The sequence below is a fragment of the Ammospiza caudacuta genome, chromosome 1, assembly GCF_027887145.1.
Source record: "Ammospiza caudacuta isolate bAmmCau1 chromosome 1, bAmmCau1.pri, whole genome shotgun sequence".
NCBI lineage: Eukaryota > Metazoa > Chordata > Aves > Passeriformes > Passerellidae > Ammospiza > Ammospiza caudacuta.
The window spans coordinates 19238449-19252916 of record NC_080593.1 but is presented as its reverse complement, the minus strand read 5'-3'; the positions used below and the strand labels follow the sequence as shown (position 1 = coordinate 19252916).

Sequence of the window (14468 nt, the reverse complement as noted above, 5' to 3'; positions counted from 1 at the left end):
TTTTGAATATGTTAAGCCTCTAACAATTAGGGAGCAGTTTGGGGCATTGAATAATGTGGAATGATGCAATTGAACCTGACAGCTTCAACAGTCAGCCTACTCATGGGACCCAAAAGTTGTTCACACTTGGTTTCATCTCTCATCACACGCTGAGTATTAAAACCTTACTGGTGTGGAGCTGAGACAGAAATGAGGCCTGTTATCAGAAAATATTTCATAGCATAAAACTTGAAAGGAGTGGGGGAAAAGGCATGTTCCAAGAGTCTCAAAGTTTTGAGACTCAATCTGATTGCATGCAGTTAAGTATTGTCTCATTTTTCTCCCCTTTATTTTTTTCTGCTGAAAGAACATGTAACTTTTGATTGAAGGGACTACTTTCCCTGGAAATTTCAGATAGGAGTGCATGTTCAGATAAGAATCCTCTGGAAACTTTATAGTCACGCTGTTAAATACTGTCCTGGAGTCATGCAAACAAATATAAAACTATTACAAATATTTTGGAGGACATTTATATATATGAGTTAAATCTTATTAACATGCAAATCTTGTTTTTTAATTAGAAGAATATGCTTGTACTTTCTCTCTTGCTGTAGAGGAAGTGTTTTTAAACATCAGTCAAATATCAATAATTTCTTACTGCAAGGGCCATTCTCTGAATTACTATGCATTGTCCTTCTGTGCTGCTCTGCTGCATATGACTTTACTGATTTATTGAACATACCATAAAGGAAAGCAGTGTGTTGTATATCCATAGATGGGCTTAAATCCTTCTGCTAAAATATCTTCAGGAAAATTTGCTGCCTTTTCGAAATAAATACTTAGTAGTCTTGGGTTTTTATTAGTTCATACACTTTGATCATGTATTGTGTTGAGTGTTTAAATAGAAACAGTTGAAATAAAGAATAATACAGCCTTAAAAGTTCTGCATTCTGCATTTTAGAACGTGTGTCAGTCCTGTGACCTTAATACGTATTGACAGGATGATTGCGCATTTTTAATAAATGCTTGCTACAGCTTGTTTCGACTGTGAGTGAAACATGAAGCTCCTGTTTCACCTTTAAATAATGTAGCACTCCTCCACCTTCTCTACTTCCTTGTCAGATGAAGTCATCACATATATAAGAAAGCTTCACAAATCATTATTCTTGTCATTTTACATTGCTGTTTTTTAAAAGTAGTTTCAAAGTTTTTTTATGTACCTTCAACTCACTTGAAAAATTTTATTGTGTCTTTTTGCTTTAAGAGTTGCATATGCCGGATGGCATTGGAAATTTTGTAGTTCCAACTTGTAAGACTTTAAAATGCAAACAGGGGTAATGTTTAGGGTGAAACCACTACTTGTGAGAAAACTAAAGTTCTTAGATATTGTTTAAATCCTGCTAAGTCTTTTGATCTGTTATATCAACCCACTTAGCAAACGTTTAATTCCTTTGATGTCTTCTGTTTTGTGGTGTGATAGTTAACTCAACAAACTTTAGCAACTCCCTTCAAGATACTTAGGTACTTTCAGAAAATTCTTAAAGCTATTTGTGCAAGTTTCAGTCAAATAGAAGTGTATTCCCCTTGCTTATTACAGCTACCATGCCATCATAAATCAATATATAGCTGCTATTGCACAGTTTTAAGCAGGCTTGCAGTGAATTACATGGACTGAGAGCTAAGTATAGAAGCTTCTGTGTAAAAATGTGAGCAGTACATACACTTACTGGAATAAAACAAAATATTTTAAGGAAAAATGCTAAAACGAAACAGAACTAAAACCTGGTGTTTGGAATTTAAAACCTACCCCTATCCAACCCCCGAAACCATGAGTAGGCCTCATACCATCATATAAACTTCTGTTTTCCTAGTCTGATCTTTTAGATATGGTTGAATCTCTTAATAGTCCATTCTGCAGGGTTTTATCAGTGAAAGGATTTGACTGAAGTTTGTTTGGTTTTGAGGGGGAAAACAGCTGAAGGTTGCTAGGAACAGCAATAGTTAAGTTGAAACTGCCCTATGGGCATTTTTTAAGAGAAAAATAGCAGGAGCTGTGCAGTGTTGGTGCCTTCGTCAGTGTCACAGTACTAATGTGTATTGTATTTTGGAAGCTGTTGTACCTGGGTAGGTGGAAATGCCTGCATTATTTTTAAGACTTAGAAATAATTCAGATTAATTCTACTAGAGATATGCAATTCTTAAAAAAAACCCCAACAAACAACCAGAAGAAGTAACAACCAGATTTGAAGTGACACTGTGGTTCCATGTCTAGCAATCTTGCATGTACCTATAAACTGAAAAGTGAATGAACCTCTGATCATTGTAAGCAATTACTTGTGGCTTTTTCTAACTTTGTGACAGTAGAAGAATGTAAATATCAGGCACAATTTCTCACCAGTATATAGTAAATAAAGCATCATTGAAAACAGTGGTGTGAATTCATAAAAGTCCATTCATCAAGTTTAATATGTTGGCAGAAAGCCCAAAGTTAATGGTAGTGTGTGATTCTTTCCAGAGACATAGTTTATACTCTGTAATATTTTGCTGTAATAACCAGTATGTTTCCCCTGTCTCTTGTGTGCAGTTATGCATGTCAAAGTGTCCCACAAATTGAGTTCCTTACTGTTCACCTTCCTTTTTTGTTTTTCAAAAAAAGTTTCATTTGTAAAGGTTGTTTACATTTTCTTAGAAGATTAATTTTAAAATCAGTGATCACACTGGTTTATATATCTTTGATTCTACCCTCTGCTTCCCCCCCCCCCCCCCCCCCCGCTCCAGTCTTTTCTTTGTTCTCAAATAATTTTTATCAGGTAGGAAAATGCTTTCAAAATAAGCAGCCGTGCTTTTATTTCTTTGATTGCTTGTCTCTGCAACTTAGCATTTGACACAAATATTTTTTTCTTCGAAAGGGAAAAAGCATAAGCAGCCAAGGAAGAAGGTATTTTTATTGCATTGGATTATGCAAGATTTTGGCCAGCCTCCTTAGCTTCATCTGTTTAAGGGTTCATTTTCGCTTGTTTGGCACAAGTCCCAGCAGAGACCTTCAGAATTGTGGTTAGCAACATGAATGAACACAAACTTTCGGAGCTCTTCAATAAGTAGAGCTGGCCAGCTGCCAAAAATACAGTTCCTTATATGGGGTCAGGGCAAAGCTGTGGTTCCCGGAGCCCCCTATTGTATAGAAAACATACTTGTAATGGCTGTTTGCGTTCTTTAAAATAAAAACAAAACAAAACAAAAAAACACCAGGCTTCCAAGTCTATCAAAATAGGAAGTAACAAAATACTGTGCACGTTTTACTAATGACGGAGTCGAGCAAAGGAAATATGGCTCTGTGTAGTTAAACTATAGAGCTGAAAGTTGGACCTTTTGACCTCCACAGCCGGCTTGTGATGTAAGGAACCCAAGCATTTGTGAGACATCTGTTGTCTACCTGCCCTTATTTTGTAAATGGTTTAATAAGATTAAATAATTAGTAGGATAACCACATGGTCGCCATGCTACTGAGTCCTAGCATTGAGCACATACTTCAGGATCGCAGGGAAGTCTGCCCGTCCTGCAAACTGCAGTTGTTTTAAAATGCACTTTAGGTGTTTTTAATATTTGGTACAGTACTTTTTTATTAGAAGGGTTTTCTTTAATTAGAAGACCTTACCAGCCACAAATACAATACACTTTAAAACCTGATCTGTTCTCTGAAGTACTGCAATTCTGTTTCTATACTCACAAATGGAAAACATTTTTTTTTTTAAATACTTTGTTTTAAAAAGCATTCAACGTGCAAAAATAATTAAAGTGCATTAAGAAGGCTTCTTTAAAATACATTTAGCATTTCTCCCCGTTATAAAAAACAATTCAAGTTTTATTTGGTTTCTTGCAGGCAAACACCCTACCTGGATCTTCTCTCAGTCTGCCTCCATCCCACATGTACAGCAATAGGCTGAATCCAAATTCAGCCATGGCAGCAATTATAGCTCAGTCTGAAAACAGCCAAGCAGGTAAGCTTCCTCTGCCGGTGCAAATGTGCAGCTTCACAGAACTCCTTGTTTTTAAAAACGTTGTTAAATTGTGTTTTTGATTTCTGCTCAACTTTTGGTTATTAAATGTCTGTACAAAGTTGTTCTGTGTTGGAAGTAAATTCTCAGTTCTGTGGAACAGCGTGGGTTTTCTTCCCCCTTTTTTTCCCTCGGTGTGTGAAATGTAAATGTTTAAGCAGAGCCATCAGCAGGCAGGAATGCACCAGTGTCTCTTGTGACTCCCGTGATTGATGCGCTCAGTTCCCAGCTCTTTGCAGCCGGAGTGACACAGCTCTGGGTTTTGTCGTGAATAGTTGAAACCTTTATTTGCATAATTCATGAAATTGCATTACATACAAGTTCGTGTGAAAGAGATCCCGTTAGAGAACTTGTGCAGCATTTAATAATCTTGTGAATATTTACCGATTGGCATTTGGTACCGCGGGCTCTCCGCTGCGGTTTTAATGAGCCGCTGGCTTTGCTTTGTTTCATTCCCTCCGTAAGGATTTGTTGACATGTCGTAGTAGTCATGCCTGTTTGGGGGAAGGGAATGAGTTTAGCAGTTTACCAAGAATGGATCAGTCATGTCTTTGCCCTCCAAGGGGTCGGAGGTCGCTTGACTCAGAATAGGGGGAGGGCAACCTTGAAGGGGGCAGATAGGGTTATTTTATTGAGAGGCCATAGGGAAAATAACCCTTTTGAGTCCTTCCAAGCAAAACGTTTTCGTATATTTAATGAGGCCTTTTTTGTTTGTTTTACTACCTTTTTAGCAAGGGGCTTTCCTATGCTTTGCTTATAAATAGGAATTAGTGAATTATACGCTTTCATAAAGTTTTCAGTAAATTTGCAGAATAATGCGTGCTTGTTAGATGGCGACGGTAAGTTTAATACGTTATATATTTTATGAGTTGTTTTGGGATGCAAAGTGTTAAAAAAATACAGAGCATCAGGATTTGCTGTGATAAGCATACAGATTAGCTGTCCACAGCTGTGATTCATTACTTTCACCGTACAAATTAAAAGTGGCTGAGGGGAGGGTACTGCAAATGCAAACCACGCTTCTGTGCTGTAAAACTGAAAGGAATGAAAGAAGTGAACATAATCCATGGCCTGGTACAGCCTCAGAAATGTGTAAGGACAACACCTTACATGCTACAGTTCAGCAATCTTAAACTAGTTACTTATTCACTCTTCAGCAGTAACTACAGATAGAAGTTGAGATTGAAGGTATTTTAAAAATATCTACATCAGATATTAAAACTCTTATCTAAGAAAAGGTGATTTATCAGCTGTGAAATATTTACACTGCAGATCAAGATCTCGGAGATAACAGCCGAAGCCTTGTTGGCAGAGGAGGATCACCCAGAGGAAGTCTCTCACCACGGTAAGTGTTATTTACATTGGAGAGTGCAGGCAGAGGAAATGTTTTAAAATTTGCAAACTTCACTGTCTTTTTACCAGCAATACCAAAGTGTTTTAAAAGCCCATATATATAAGAATATAAACACACATGTATAAATGCATGTATTTTTGTATCTGTATGTCCTTCTAAAAAATCCCTAATACATCCAGAGAGCTAAAATTGTGGTGAAGTTTACTTTTCTATCAACTGAAATTAGGTTTACAAATTAAGGTTTGTAGGTAAGTTAGTTTACTCCCTTACTTAAGAAATGGAGTCTTGCTTTAGAGGGATTTATTTATCATTTAATCCATATGTACTGCTTATCTCCTCAGATTTGTCACCACAATCCTAGTTTAGTAATTGCAAAAATTCCAGAATCCCATATACTTAACAATGATCACAAGAATAAGAACCATTAAATATCAGTAAAAATTCCAAGCAAATATTTCCTTCCTTTTCCCTCATAACTTCAAAATTTTTAGCAATTCCCTGTAGAAAAAAGTATTTTTTGTTCTGCTGCAATTCACATTTGCTAGAAAACTTTGAGATAAGAGTTCTGCTGAAACGGTATCATGTTATTTATTTTGTTATAAAATATTTGTTGTAAAAATTTTAATATTGCATTTTAAATATTTCAGTAATATTTTCTGTGTATTTTAAGCAAATCCTTGTTTAGAGAGCTTTATTTTCCTAACTGGATACAGCATGAGGTACATTTTATGGTGTTATTACTGTGTTTTTTACTTAGGGACTAACCATGAGAAAGATGTATCTGAAAAAAAGATTTATCATGAAAAAAATTTTACGATAGCTAAAAAATGCTAGTTACACAGAAATAGCATTATAATAATGAATTTTATTGCTATAGCATGTGTTTATTATGGTAATTTATAACAAATATCTCCAAATTGGGTAATTTAATGTACATGCCTGGTGTTGTTGATCTTGTATTATATTCCTAATTAATCAAAAGACATCTTGCTGGATGGGATGAGATTATCCATTATAATACTTAGGTGTTATTACCTAGTCATGAACTTGTTTTTAAGTTTTCCAGTATGTGTTGCTTCTAAAATAATAAATAGAGAATTTACAAATTAGATTATATTCTTAGTATAAATATGTATACTTACATTAGCATATAAATTGATCTGTACAGACAAGGAATTTCAGAGAATTTTGCAAAGGGAAATGCTTAACAATTAGGAAATTACAGAACTTTTGATTTTATATTAAGTAGTCCTCTGATGCATACATGTTGTGGTAATTACAAGTTTTAATGCCTCCTTAGTTAATATGCAGAGATCTGATCTTTGCACTATTTGCATTGGTCATAGCTGTGTTCAGTTTGTCTTCTGATCAAATACATGGGAAGGTAAACTTCTTAAATGTGATGCTTCTACAGAGTGTGTATGTTCAGGGTATATACAGTCCAGTACTTGCAGCATGGTGAAACACCAGCTGGTTTTGGTGGGGATGCTGAAGGAGAGCTGGATGATACAAAGGCCACCTCAGTGCACAGCTGAAAAGGTCCCTGCAGTGTACGGAAGCTGCAGCCCTTTGCAAAGGGGAGAGAGATTCTGCCTGGCAGGGTTGTTCAAAAACGAGCCAGAAAGGGGGGTGGGGCTGGGGTGAGAGAAAGCAAGGGGGAGAAATCGGTGCTGTAGTAACAGAATTGAAAGGTGGAAAATTTTAGTTTGAAATACCTAGCATGGAAAAAATGTGGAAAACCTACTCATTCAGTTAAGTTCAGTAGTCAGCGAATTTCACCTCTGGTTTGCACAACAAAAAAGATTACACATATGTCAAAGATTCTGAAATGTGTAGGTAACTCCCCACTTTCCCCACTTCAGTAAATAAGTAACTCTGGTTACTTAAAATATGGTTTATAGTGAATAAAAAGCTAACTTAAAAAAATCTGCTATCTGGAAATTTTGCAACTCCAAATGTTACCTGCTTTATCTATTAAAATTATTTAGCTGCAAGTTCTGACTCTGTTCCCTTTGAAGCTTATGAGATACATAAATAACACAGTTCTCCGAAAGAACCATGTGATTTTCAGTGAGTTGCTTAAAATAAAAACACTTGCAGAACATTTGTTTGCTGTTGATGACGCAGCTGATTGCAGCTCTTGGGGAAGACATATGTGACTCATGAGCTTGTATGGTCATTTCCAATTCATATTGTTATATCTTTGTACCCCAATATAATCACAGTGTTTGATGTTTAAGCTGTCGTATTTTAACTTTTAATACATATATGAGAAATATAAATATACCTGGGATATGTGAGCTGTTTCCATTTTGCAAAGGAATTGCTGCTTTTCCCAAGATAGCACTTAAACTTTTTTTACCCCATACTTAACCTTAGTTTTAAAAATGTGTTATGTAATACCTACAGTGAAATCTGTGTGTATGCTTATATCTAAATGCATTATTCCTTCTAATTAATGCTCTATAGTATAGGTAACTGTACCAAACTTAATCAAAAAACAGCTATGGAAGCAGGCAAGCTGTGAAACAGGGTTCTCATCTCCATGGCAGGATTGGACCAGTCCACACAGCACTTTTATAATCCTTGGAAACTCTGATCAAATACTATTTGGAATAAGGATTCAGCCCTCGCATGCAGGAACCATATCCTGTCTAAAGGATGAACAGTTGGAAGAGGAGAGATTGAGTAATGTTGCAATACACAGAAATCTAGATTTTTTTTTTTAATCCTTCTCTTGTATGGGCTTCCAGTGAAGGATTGCAGAGGTTATAGCATCATGCACTGCTTTGTTTCTGCCTTTTCAAAATTGATAGGAAGCAGTCCAAAGCCCAAAAAGAATTTTGTTGGTGATTTATAATTCAAAAGGCACAATCTGTTAGTGCAGCATTATGTGCTGCTCAGGAACATGCAGAAAGAGAGAGAAGTTTCTGGGGGAGTTGTTCAGTGGTTTTATGTATTTGTTTTCTGGTTTTTTTTTGTTTTGTTTTGTTTTTTTAAAGTGGGTTGTTTGTGTGAAGTGTAGAATGTTTCTGCATAAACTTTCCTTCTTGCTGCTTCAGCACATCGTGTAAACAGTGTGTTTTGAAACTGCTTTTGCTGTCTCTGTCTGAACTGTTACATGCTGTTGATTTGTCATGTCTTGTCAAAAAACACTACCTTGGTTACCCATTCATCAGGGCTTTTTGTTTTAACAAGTGCTTTCCTTTCTTCCTGTATGCAAAGGAGGAACTATTTATAAATACTTAACAGAGCTCTTAAGTCACCTACTTAAAACCTTTTCTCGTAAAAATCGCTTTGCTCTGGTGCCTACAAAATGCTCGACAGTCATTAGGTAGCTAATGTGCTGTGACCACTGCTTATTACGGTAATGATAATTAACACACTGATTTCCTGAGCTCTCTGTGCTGTCCTGTACTGGGACTGTGGTGGTCTTGTTGGTAGGTTTGCACCAGGTTTGAACAGTACAGCTGTGATCCCATGATGGCACCGATTGCCTGCAGTAATAACTGCTACCTGAGAATCTGAGCTCCTGGAATTGAATAAAACCACCCCTCTCCTTTCCCCCTCACAACCAACAACAAAACCAAGAACCAGCTTTTAGTGGCTTTGGTGTTGGTCCTGTAGGAGGAATGGGACCTTGCATACACGAGAGCAGAAACCTGAATCAGAAATACACCAAACATCTGGCTTTGCTCACAAGTTACATTGTGCCCCATCCAGTGCAAAAGAAGCCTTCTCCTAGGGCCTGAGAGAGGTGGCCAGCTTTCTCTGTGCTGAATATTTCATTTTCTCCTGAATGAGAAAAGACATGTGGCAAGGGGATTATTCTTGGAACTGTGTGTGATCATGAGTAAAAAAGGAGGTATATTAAGTGTTCACAGTACAGGCAGAGGATAACTTCTAATCCTTGTGAAATAATACTTTCATGTAGTCCTTCAAAAATCCAGATTTACATGACTGTTTCTAGAACAGGTTAGTCAGTGGAATTATATATGGCCTTTCTATGTGATAATTTTAACAAATTGGTTTTATTTTTCCCAGTTTTCTCAGGGAAAGGTTTGAAGTTTGGTGTGGGTTGGTTTTTTTGCCCCTGAAGTTGGTGGCCTGTTGTATCCATATTATCATGGTTTCCTGCTGTAGGAGTGTGTGTTGTGTAATTTAATTCAGTGCTGTCAGTTGCTGTCTTGTTAGTCTGTATGCAAGAAGAGGTTATGTGCTTTTTCAGTATAAATTCTTACATTGTTATAACATGTCTTTCTTTTATTAAAGCCCTGGCAGTGAGAACCAGGAGTTCTTGGTGATTTTGATGAATTAACTTAGTCTTGGAAGCATAAGATATGTAGGTGCTAAGAGCTGATATAAGATAAGAAATTTCAACAGCCTTTTTCTAATACATTTCCTTTCATCCTTTTCTTTAAACAATAAATTGCAATATTTTCAACAGATCCCCTGTGAGCAGCTTGCAGATTCGCTATGATCAATCAGGGAATGGTTGTGGGGAAAATTTGCCCCCAGTAGCAGCCAGCATAGAACAGCTCCTGGAGAGGCAGTGGAGTGAAGGACAACAGTTTTTATTAGAGCAAGGCACTCCCAGTGACAGTAAGTACTCACAATCTGTCTGTTATGACTTTTGCCAACTGTTACTCAGAACTGCTATTCTGTGCTTGTCCAAGAATTTTAATAAAATTTATTTTCTGTTGTGAATTGAAATATAACTGTGGTGTACAGTTCTAGCATAGTTCTTAGTGCATGGCATCGGTAGATTACAAAAGACTTCTCTATAATTATCTGTCTTTTTATAGATGGGGAAGTTGTGTCATGCAAGAGGAAGTAACTTGCAGGTCCAGTTGCAGAGTTTGGAAAAGAATTCTGAACTCTTAGATCCACTGCTGTAAATATTGTAGTACAGTTCCCCATTTTTCTTTATACTGTGTGATATAAATTGGCATAATAATTTTTTATTGTTAAATCTGACTTTTCTACTTCTGTTGCTGTTTGAAAAGAAAATATTTACAAATGTTAGGCAGGTGTCCTACTGGGTTTTCATGTCTTTATTATGTTCTGCCTTTCTTTTGAGTTCCTAAAGCAAGCAAATTATTGTTTTCTCAAGTTATGTTTAATAGAGTGGAATAGTCCAAGAATGAATATGTTAAATGCATAAGTGATCAGTAGATCAGATGGATCTCCATATTCAGTGATGTATCAGTATCAAAGACAATCACTGAATATGTTAAAAATTTTATTTTATTCCAGGTTATGGTTTGTGTTCTATTTTATTGAAGGCATTATTCTTCTCATTGGTAGTGTAAAGAGGTATCTAGTTAGTATTTTTATGAATGGTATCCTGACAAAAATGCTAATTGTGAGGAAATTCATGCAGGGATAATCCTTTAAACATGATAGCTGGAGGACAGGTTTAGCTAAGTCTTATTGCATCTCATTTGAGCTCACTGAGGGTTCCTTTGTATGTTCTTGAAGAGGAGGGATAAAAGCTAAATCCTTGGGAAATGACCAGATGTGCCTATACCAGTAGACTTATGTCTGTAGTAGCTCCAGAGGTCATGTTAAACAAATACAATTTAGAATTTAAAAAAAGGCAAAAAAAAAAAAAGAAAGAAAAAAAAAAAAATCAAAAAAAAAAGAGGCTATCCCTGTGGCTTTACAGTCACACTGTAGTACACTGTGTTGGGAACTCCAAGTTCCGAAAGCAAGTGGGAGTTGGAGGCGGCTGCGCTTGGCGGTCGGTGGGGAAGGCGCTGCCCGGCCCGGAGCGCGGGGGGCGCGGTGAGCGCGGTGCTCGCAGAGTGCTCCCTGCTGGGGGATGCCGACATCGCTGCCGCCGCCCGGCCCCGCCTCGCTGCTCCGAGCGCTGCTGCCTTGCTCGGGGCTCCCGTGCATTCGTGATTCACTGCGCGAGTCAGGAGACCAGAACAACTCCCTTCTCATAAACTTGCTTGTTTTATATAACCCTTGTTGGTTTGCTGTGCTTTTAGTTAAATATGAGCATATTCTTGTCAAACTTCTCTGTTTTATAAGGTTTGCAATTCCTAATACTGCAGCTGAACTGGATTTATCCCAACTATGCAGTTAAGCTGTGCTAATAAAATACTACTATTTTCATATTCTGATTTGGGGCTAAGTTATCACATACTGCTGTTTGCTTAAAATGTATGCTGGCCCTAACATTGCTGCTCTATCAGTATTGAAGCCAGGGTGTAGAGGCATGCCAAAATTACTACCACAAAACACAGTGAACTTTTTCTGCAATTTAAATTACTCAAAATTAATCTTAAATCTTTCCACTAAAATTCAGACATCTGTAATAATTTTATATTTTCATATATATGCTAGCCTTAATGTAATGCAGAATTTAAATCTGAATGAAGGTGTTACTTGTTCATTGAATGTGGCTGTGGAATAGAATGTGTGCATTTTTGTCTTAGTTTTAGGAATGCTGAAATCATTACACCAACTTCAAGTTGAAAATAGGCGGTTGGAGGAACAGATAAAGAATCTGACTGCCAAGAAGGAGCGACTGCAGCTTCTCAATGCACAGCTTTCAGTGCCCTTTCCAACAATAACTTCAAACCCCAGCCCTTCTCATCAAGTGCATGCCTTTCCAGTACAAGCACGTAAGTAGAGGGGATTATTAAAGTGTCAGAGTAATTTGAACATGTATTTATATGAAATATCTATTTCATCCACGCATGCTGTTGATGGGAGATGAATATAAATGTAGGATGAATATAGAGCAAGTATTTGCTGATGTGTTAAATGTTTAAACATCAATTGGTTTATTTTTCTGAACTATGACTACTTGTTTCAGTGCAGTTTCTCTTTTACTTCAGTTTGGGGCACATCTGTTTGAATCTATTGATTCACCAATTACTTAGTTAATATTTTACTGTTCAGCAATGATTTTAAAGTTGACTTTACATTTTCTGTGTTTAGCTTTGTCATAGTTTTGAAATAATTATTCTGAATCTTTTTACATGCTCCAGAAATTTAACCACTGTGTGTTTTTTGAAATGGTTACTTTAGCACCTAGCACCGATTCCTTGAACAGCAGTAAAAGCCCTCATCTGGGAAACAGTTTTTTACCGGACAATTCTCTTCCTGTATTAAATCAGGTAATTTTTATTTCATTCTTCTAAACCCAAACTTGTTACAAGTTAACTCATCCCAGTCCTTGCATTGTGGTGTTAGGTGAAATTTTCTGCAGCTGAGGGGCCTTTGTTGTTTGTTTTGACACCAGGAGATAACCTCCAGCGGCCAGAGCACCAGCAGTTCATCAGCGCTTTCCACTCCACCCCCCGCCGGGCAGAGTCCGGCCCAGCCCGGCTCGGCAGTGCCCGGGGTTCAGCAGGTCAATGGTGTGACGGTGGGGGCACTGGCCAGTGGTATGCAGCCTGTAACCTCCACCATTCCTGCAGTGCCCGCTGTGGGTGGAATCATTGGAGCACTGCCAGCCAGCCAGCTGGCAATCAATGGAATTGTAGGGGCTTTAAACGGGGTCATTCAGACCCCAGCTACAATATCACAGAACCCTTCTCTCACTCATGCAACCGTGCCACCCAATGCAACACATCCTCTGCCAACCACGCTAAATAACAGGTAAGAATTTGTTGATTTTATGTTTTTCCTCACAGTGCCTGCTGTTCTTCGGCTTAGCTGGCTTTTTCTGTCCTACTCCAAATACACTGTTTATTCCTTCACCTATAATTGTCAAAATAACTTCTGCTCCTGGTCTGTGAACTAAAGTGAGGAGGCATTTAATGGAAGCACAAATAGTCAAGTTAAAGAAGTTTTCTCTGGAGCTTTTGGGAATCCTAGTCAATTCCTGTTTTTTAATCAAGTCGCATTCCCAAACAAATGTAATTATGTAAATGTGCTTCAGCTCCTTTTTTCAGTTCAGAAAACAATATTCCTTGTCCTGCCAGTTTTTCTTCCAGGATTAAAGGAGCACTGGAAGAACTACCATTTGTTGCAGTAAGAAGGGGGGAGGGGGAGAAGGGTGTATGGTCATGTAATTCAAGATGTAATAGGCATAACTAACCAGAGTTGTAATACACTTGCATGGTTTTCAGTTGCCTGCACTGACTCCAAACTCAACAAAATTAGCTTTTCAAGCAGTGTTCTTATGGACTTCTAAATGCATAAAAACATTAATTTGTGAGTATTCCTGGCAGCCTTTCACCAAAGCCAGGTACTCCCAGTAGCATAAACTGCTGCTGCTTGAGCTGCAAGGCAAATGGGTAACAAAAGGAGACAGCTGCTTTCCAGGAGGAGGAATGGACTTCTTGGTCTGGAAGTGTTTTCAGATAGAGCAGAGGCTGGGCCAGCTCTTTCTCACTGCTCCCCTTCCCCACACCCCTTGTCCTGTCCTTCCCTTAGGAAGGAGAACTACAGTTCTGTGTAGAAGTGCCTGTAAATAGGGAGCAGATTACTTGTCTTTAAATAGAGTTTATTTTTGGAGATTATGGTGGATTATCCATCAAAAAAAGACACACAAGATTGTAATGATGCAGGGGATCCCTGATTTCCAGTTTCTTCACTTCCTGTTGGTTTGGCAGCTCCTGAATATTTGTGTATCATTGTGTGGTATTGCTTCAGTAGGCTCATAAAATCTGATACTTCCAAGTGTATCCTGTTGTTTGGATGTGTCATTAGGTTTTTCCTGAGGAGCCTGTATTTTTCATAGTTTATATCCTTTGTGAACTTGAGGTTTCATAGGATAAACAAGGCATTCTGTTCATGAAAAGTTTTTGTCTTTCTTGAGCATCAGAGGTTTGTGAAAACCACAAAAATTTTGCATTCTCTCCCCAAAAGTGTGAGAAAGAGTGAGAAATACTAGAGAAGATCAATCATATTAACCAGTTTCATGCTGCTTTCCACTTTCAGGTACTGCCAGAATACATCAGTTATGCTAAATACCAGTCATGCCACTGTTTTCTCAAATGATTTTGTTTATACACGGATGATTTCTTTCTCTTTGTATTGCAGAAGTTCTTTTGTTTCTTTTTTAATATCCATTTTAAGTGCTGAAACTCTTCATTGTGTAGCCCAGTAGCAGAATG

General features: G+C 37.6%; 1 protein-coding gene across 3 annotated transcripts in view; it reads left to right on the top strand.

The window, feature by feature from the left end:
* Window positions 1–14468, top strand: part of MLLT10 (MLLT10 histone lysine methyltransferase DOT1L cofactor) — a 123772-nt gene that overhangs the window by 101064 nt on the left and 8240 nt on the right. For all 3 annotated transcript variants that reach the window (XM_058817299.1, XM_058817216.1, XM_058817372.1), the window contains 6 exons: window positions 3860–3977; window positions 5307–5379; window positions 9836–9990; window positions 11835–12023; window positions 12433–12521; window positions 12647–13005. In XM_058817299.1, the coding sequence (XP_058673282.1) occupies window positions 3860–3977; window positions 5307–5379; window positions 9836–9990; window positions 11835–12023; window positions 12433–12521; window positions 12647–13005 (983 nt within the window). The remainder of the gene's footprint in view (window positions 1–3859; window positions 3978–5306; window positions 5380–9835; window positions 9991–11834; window positions 12024–12432; window positions 12522–12646; window positions 13006–14468) is intronic.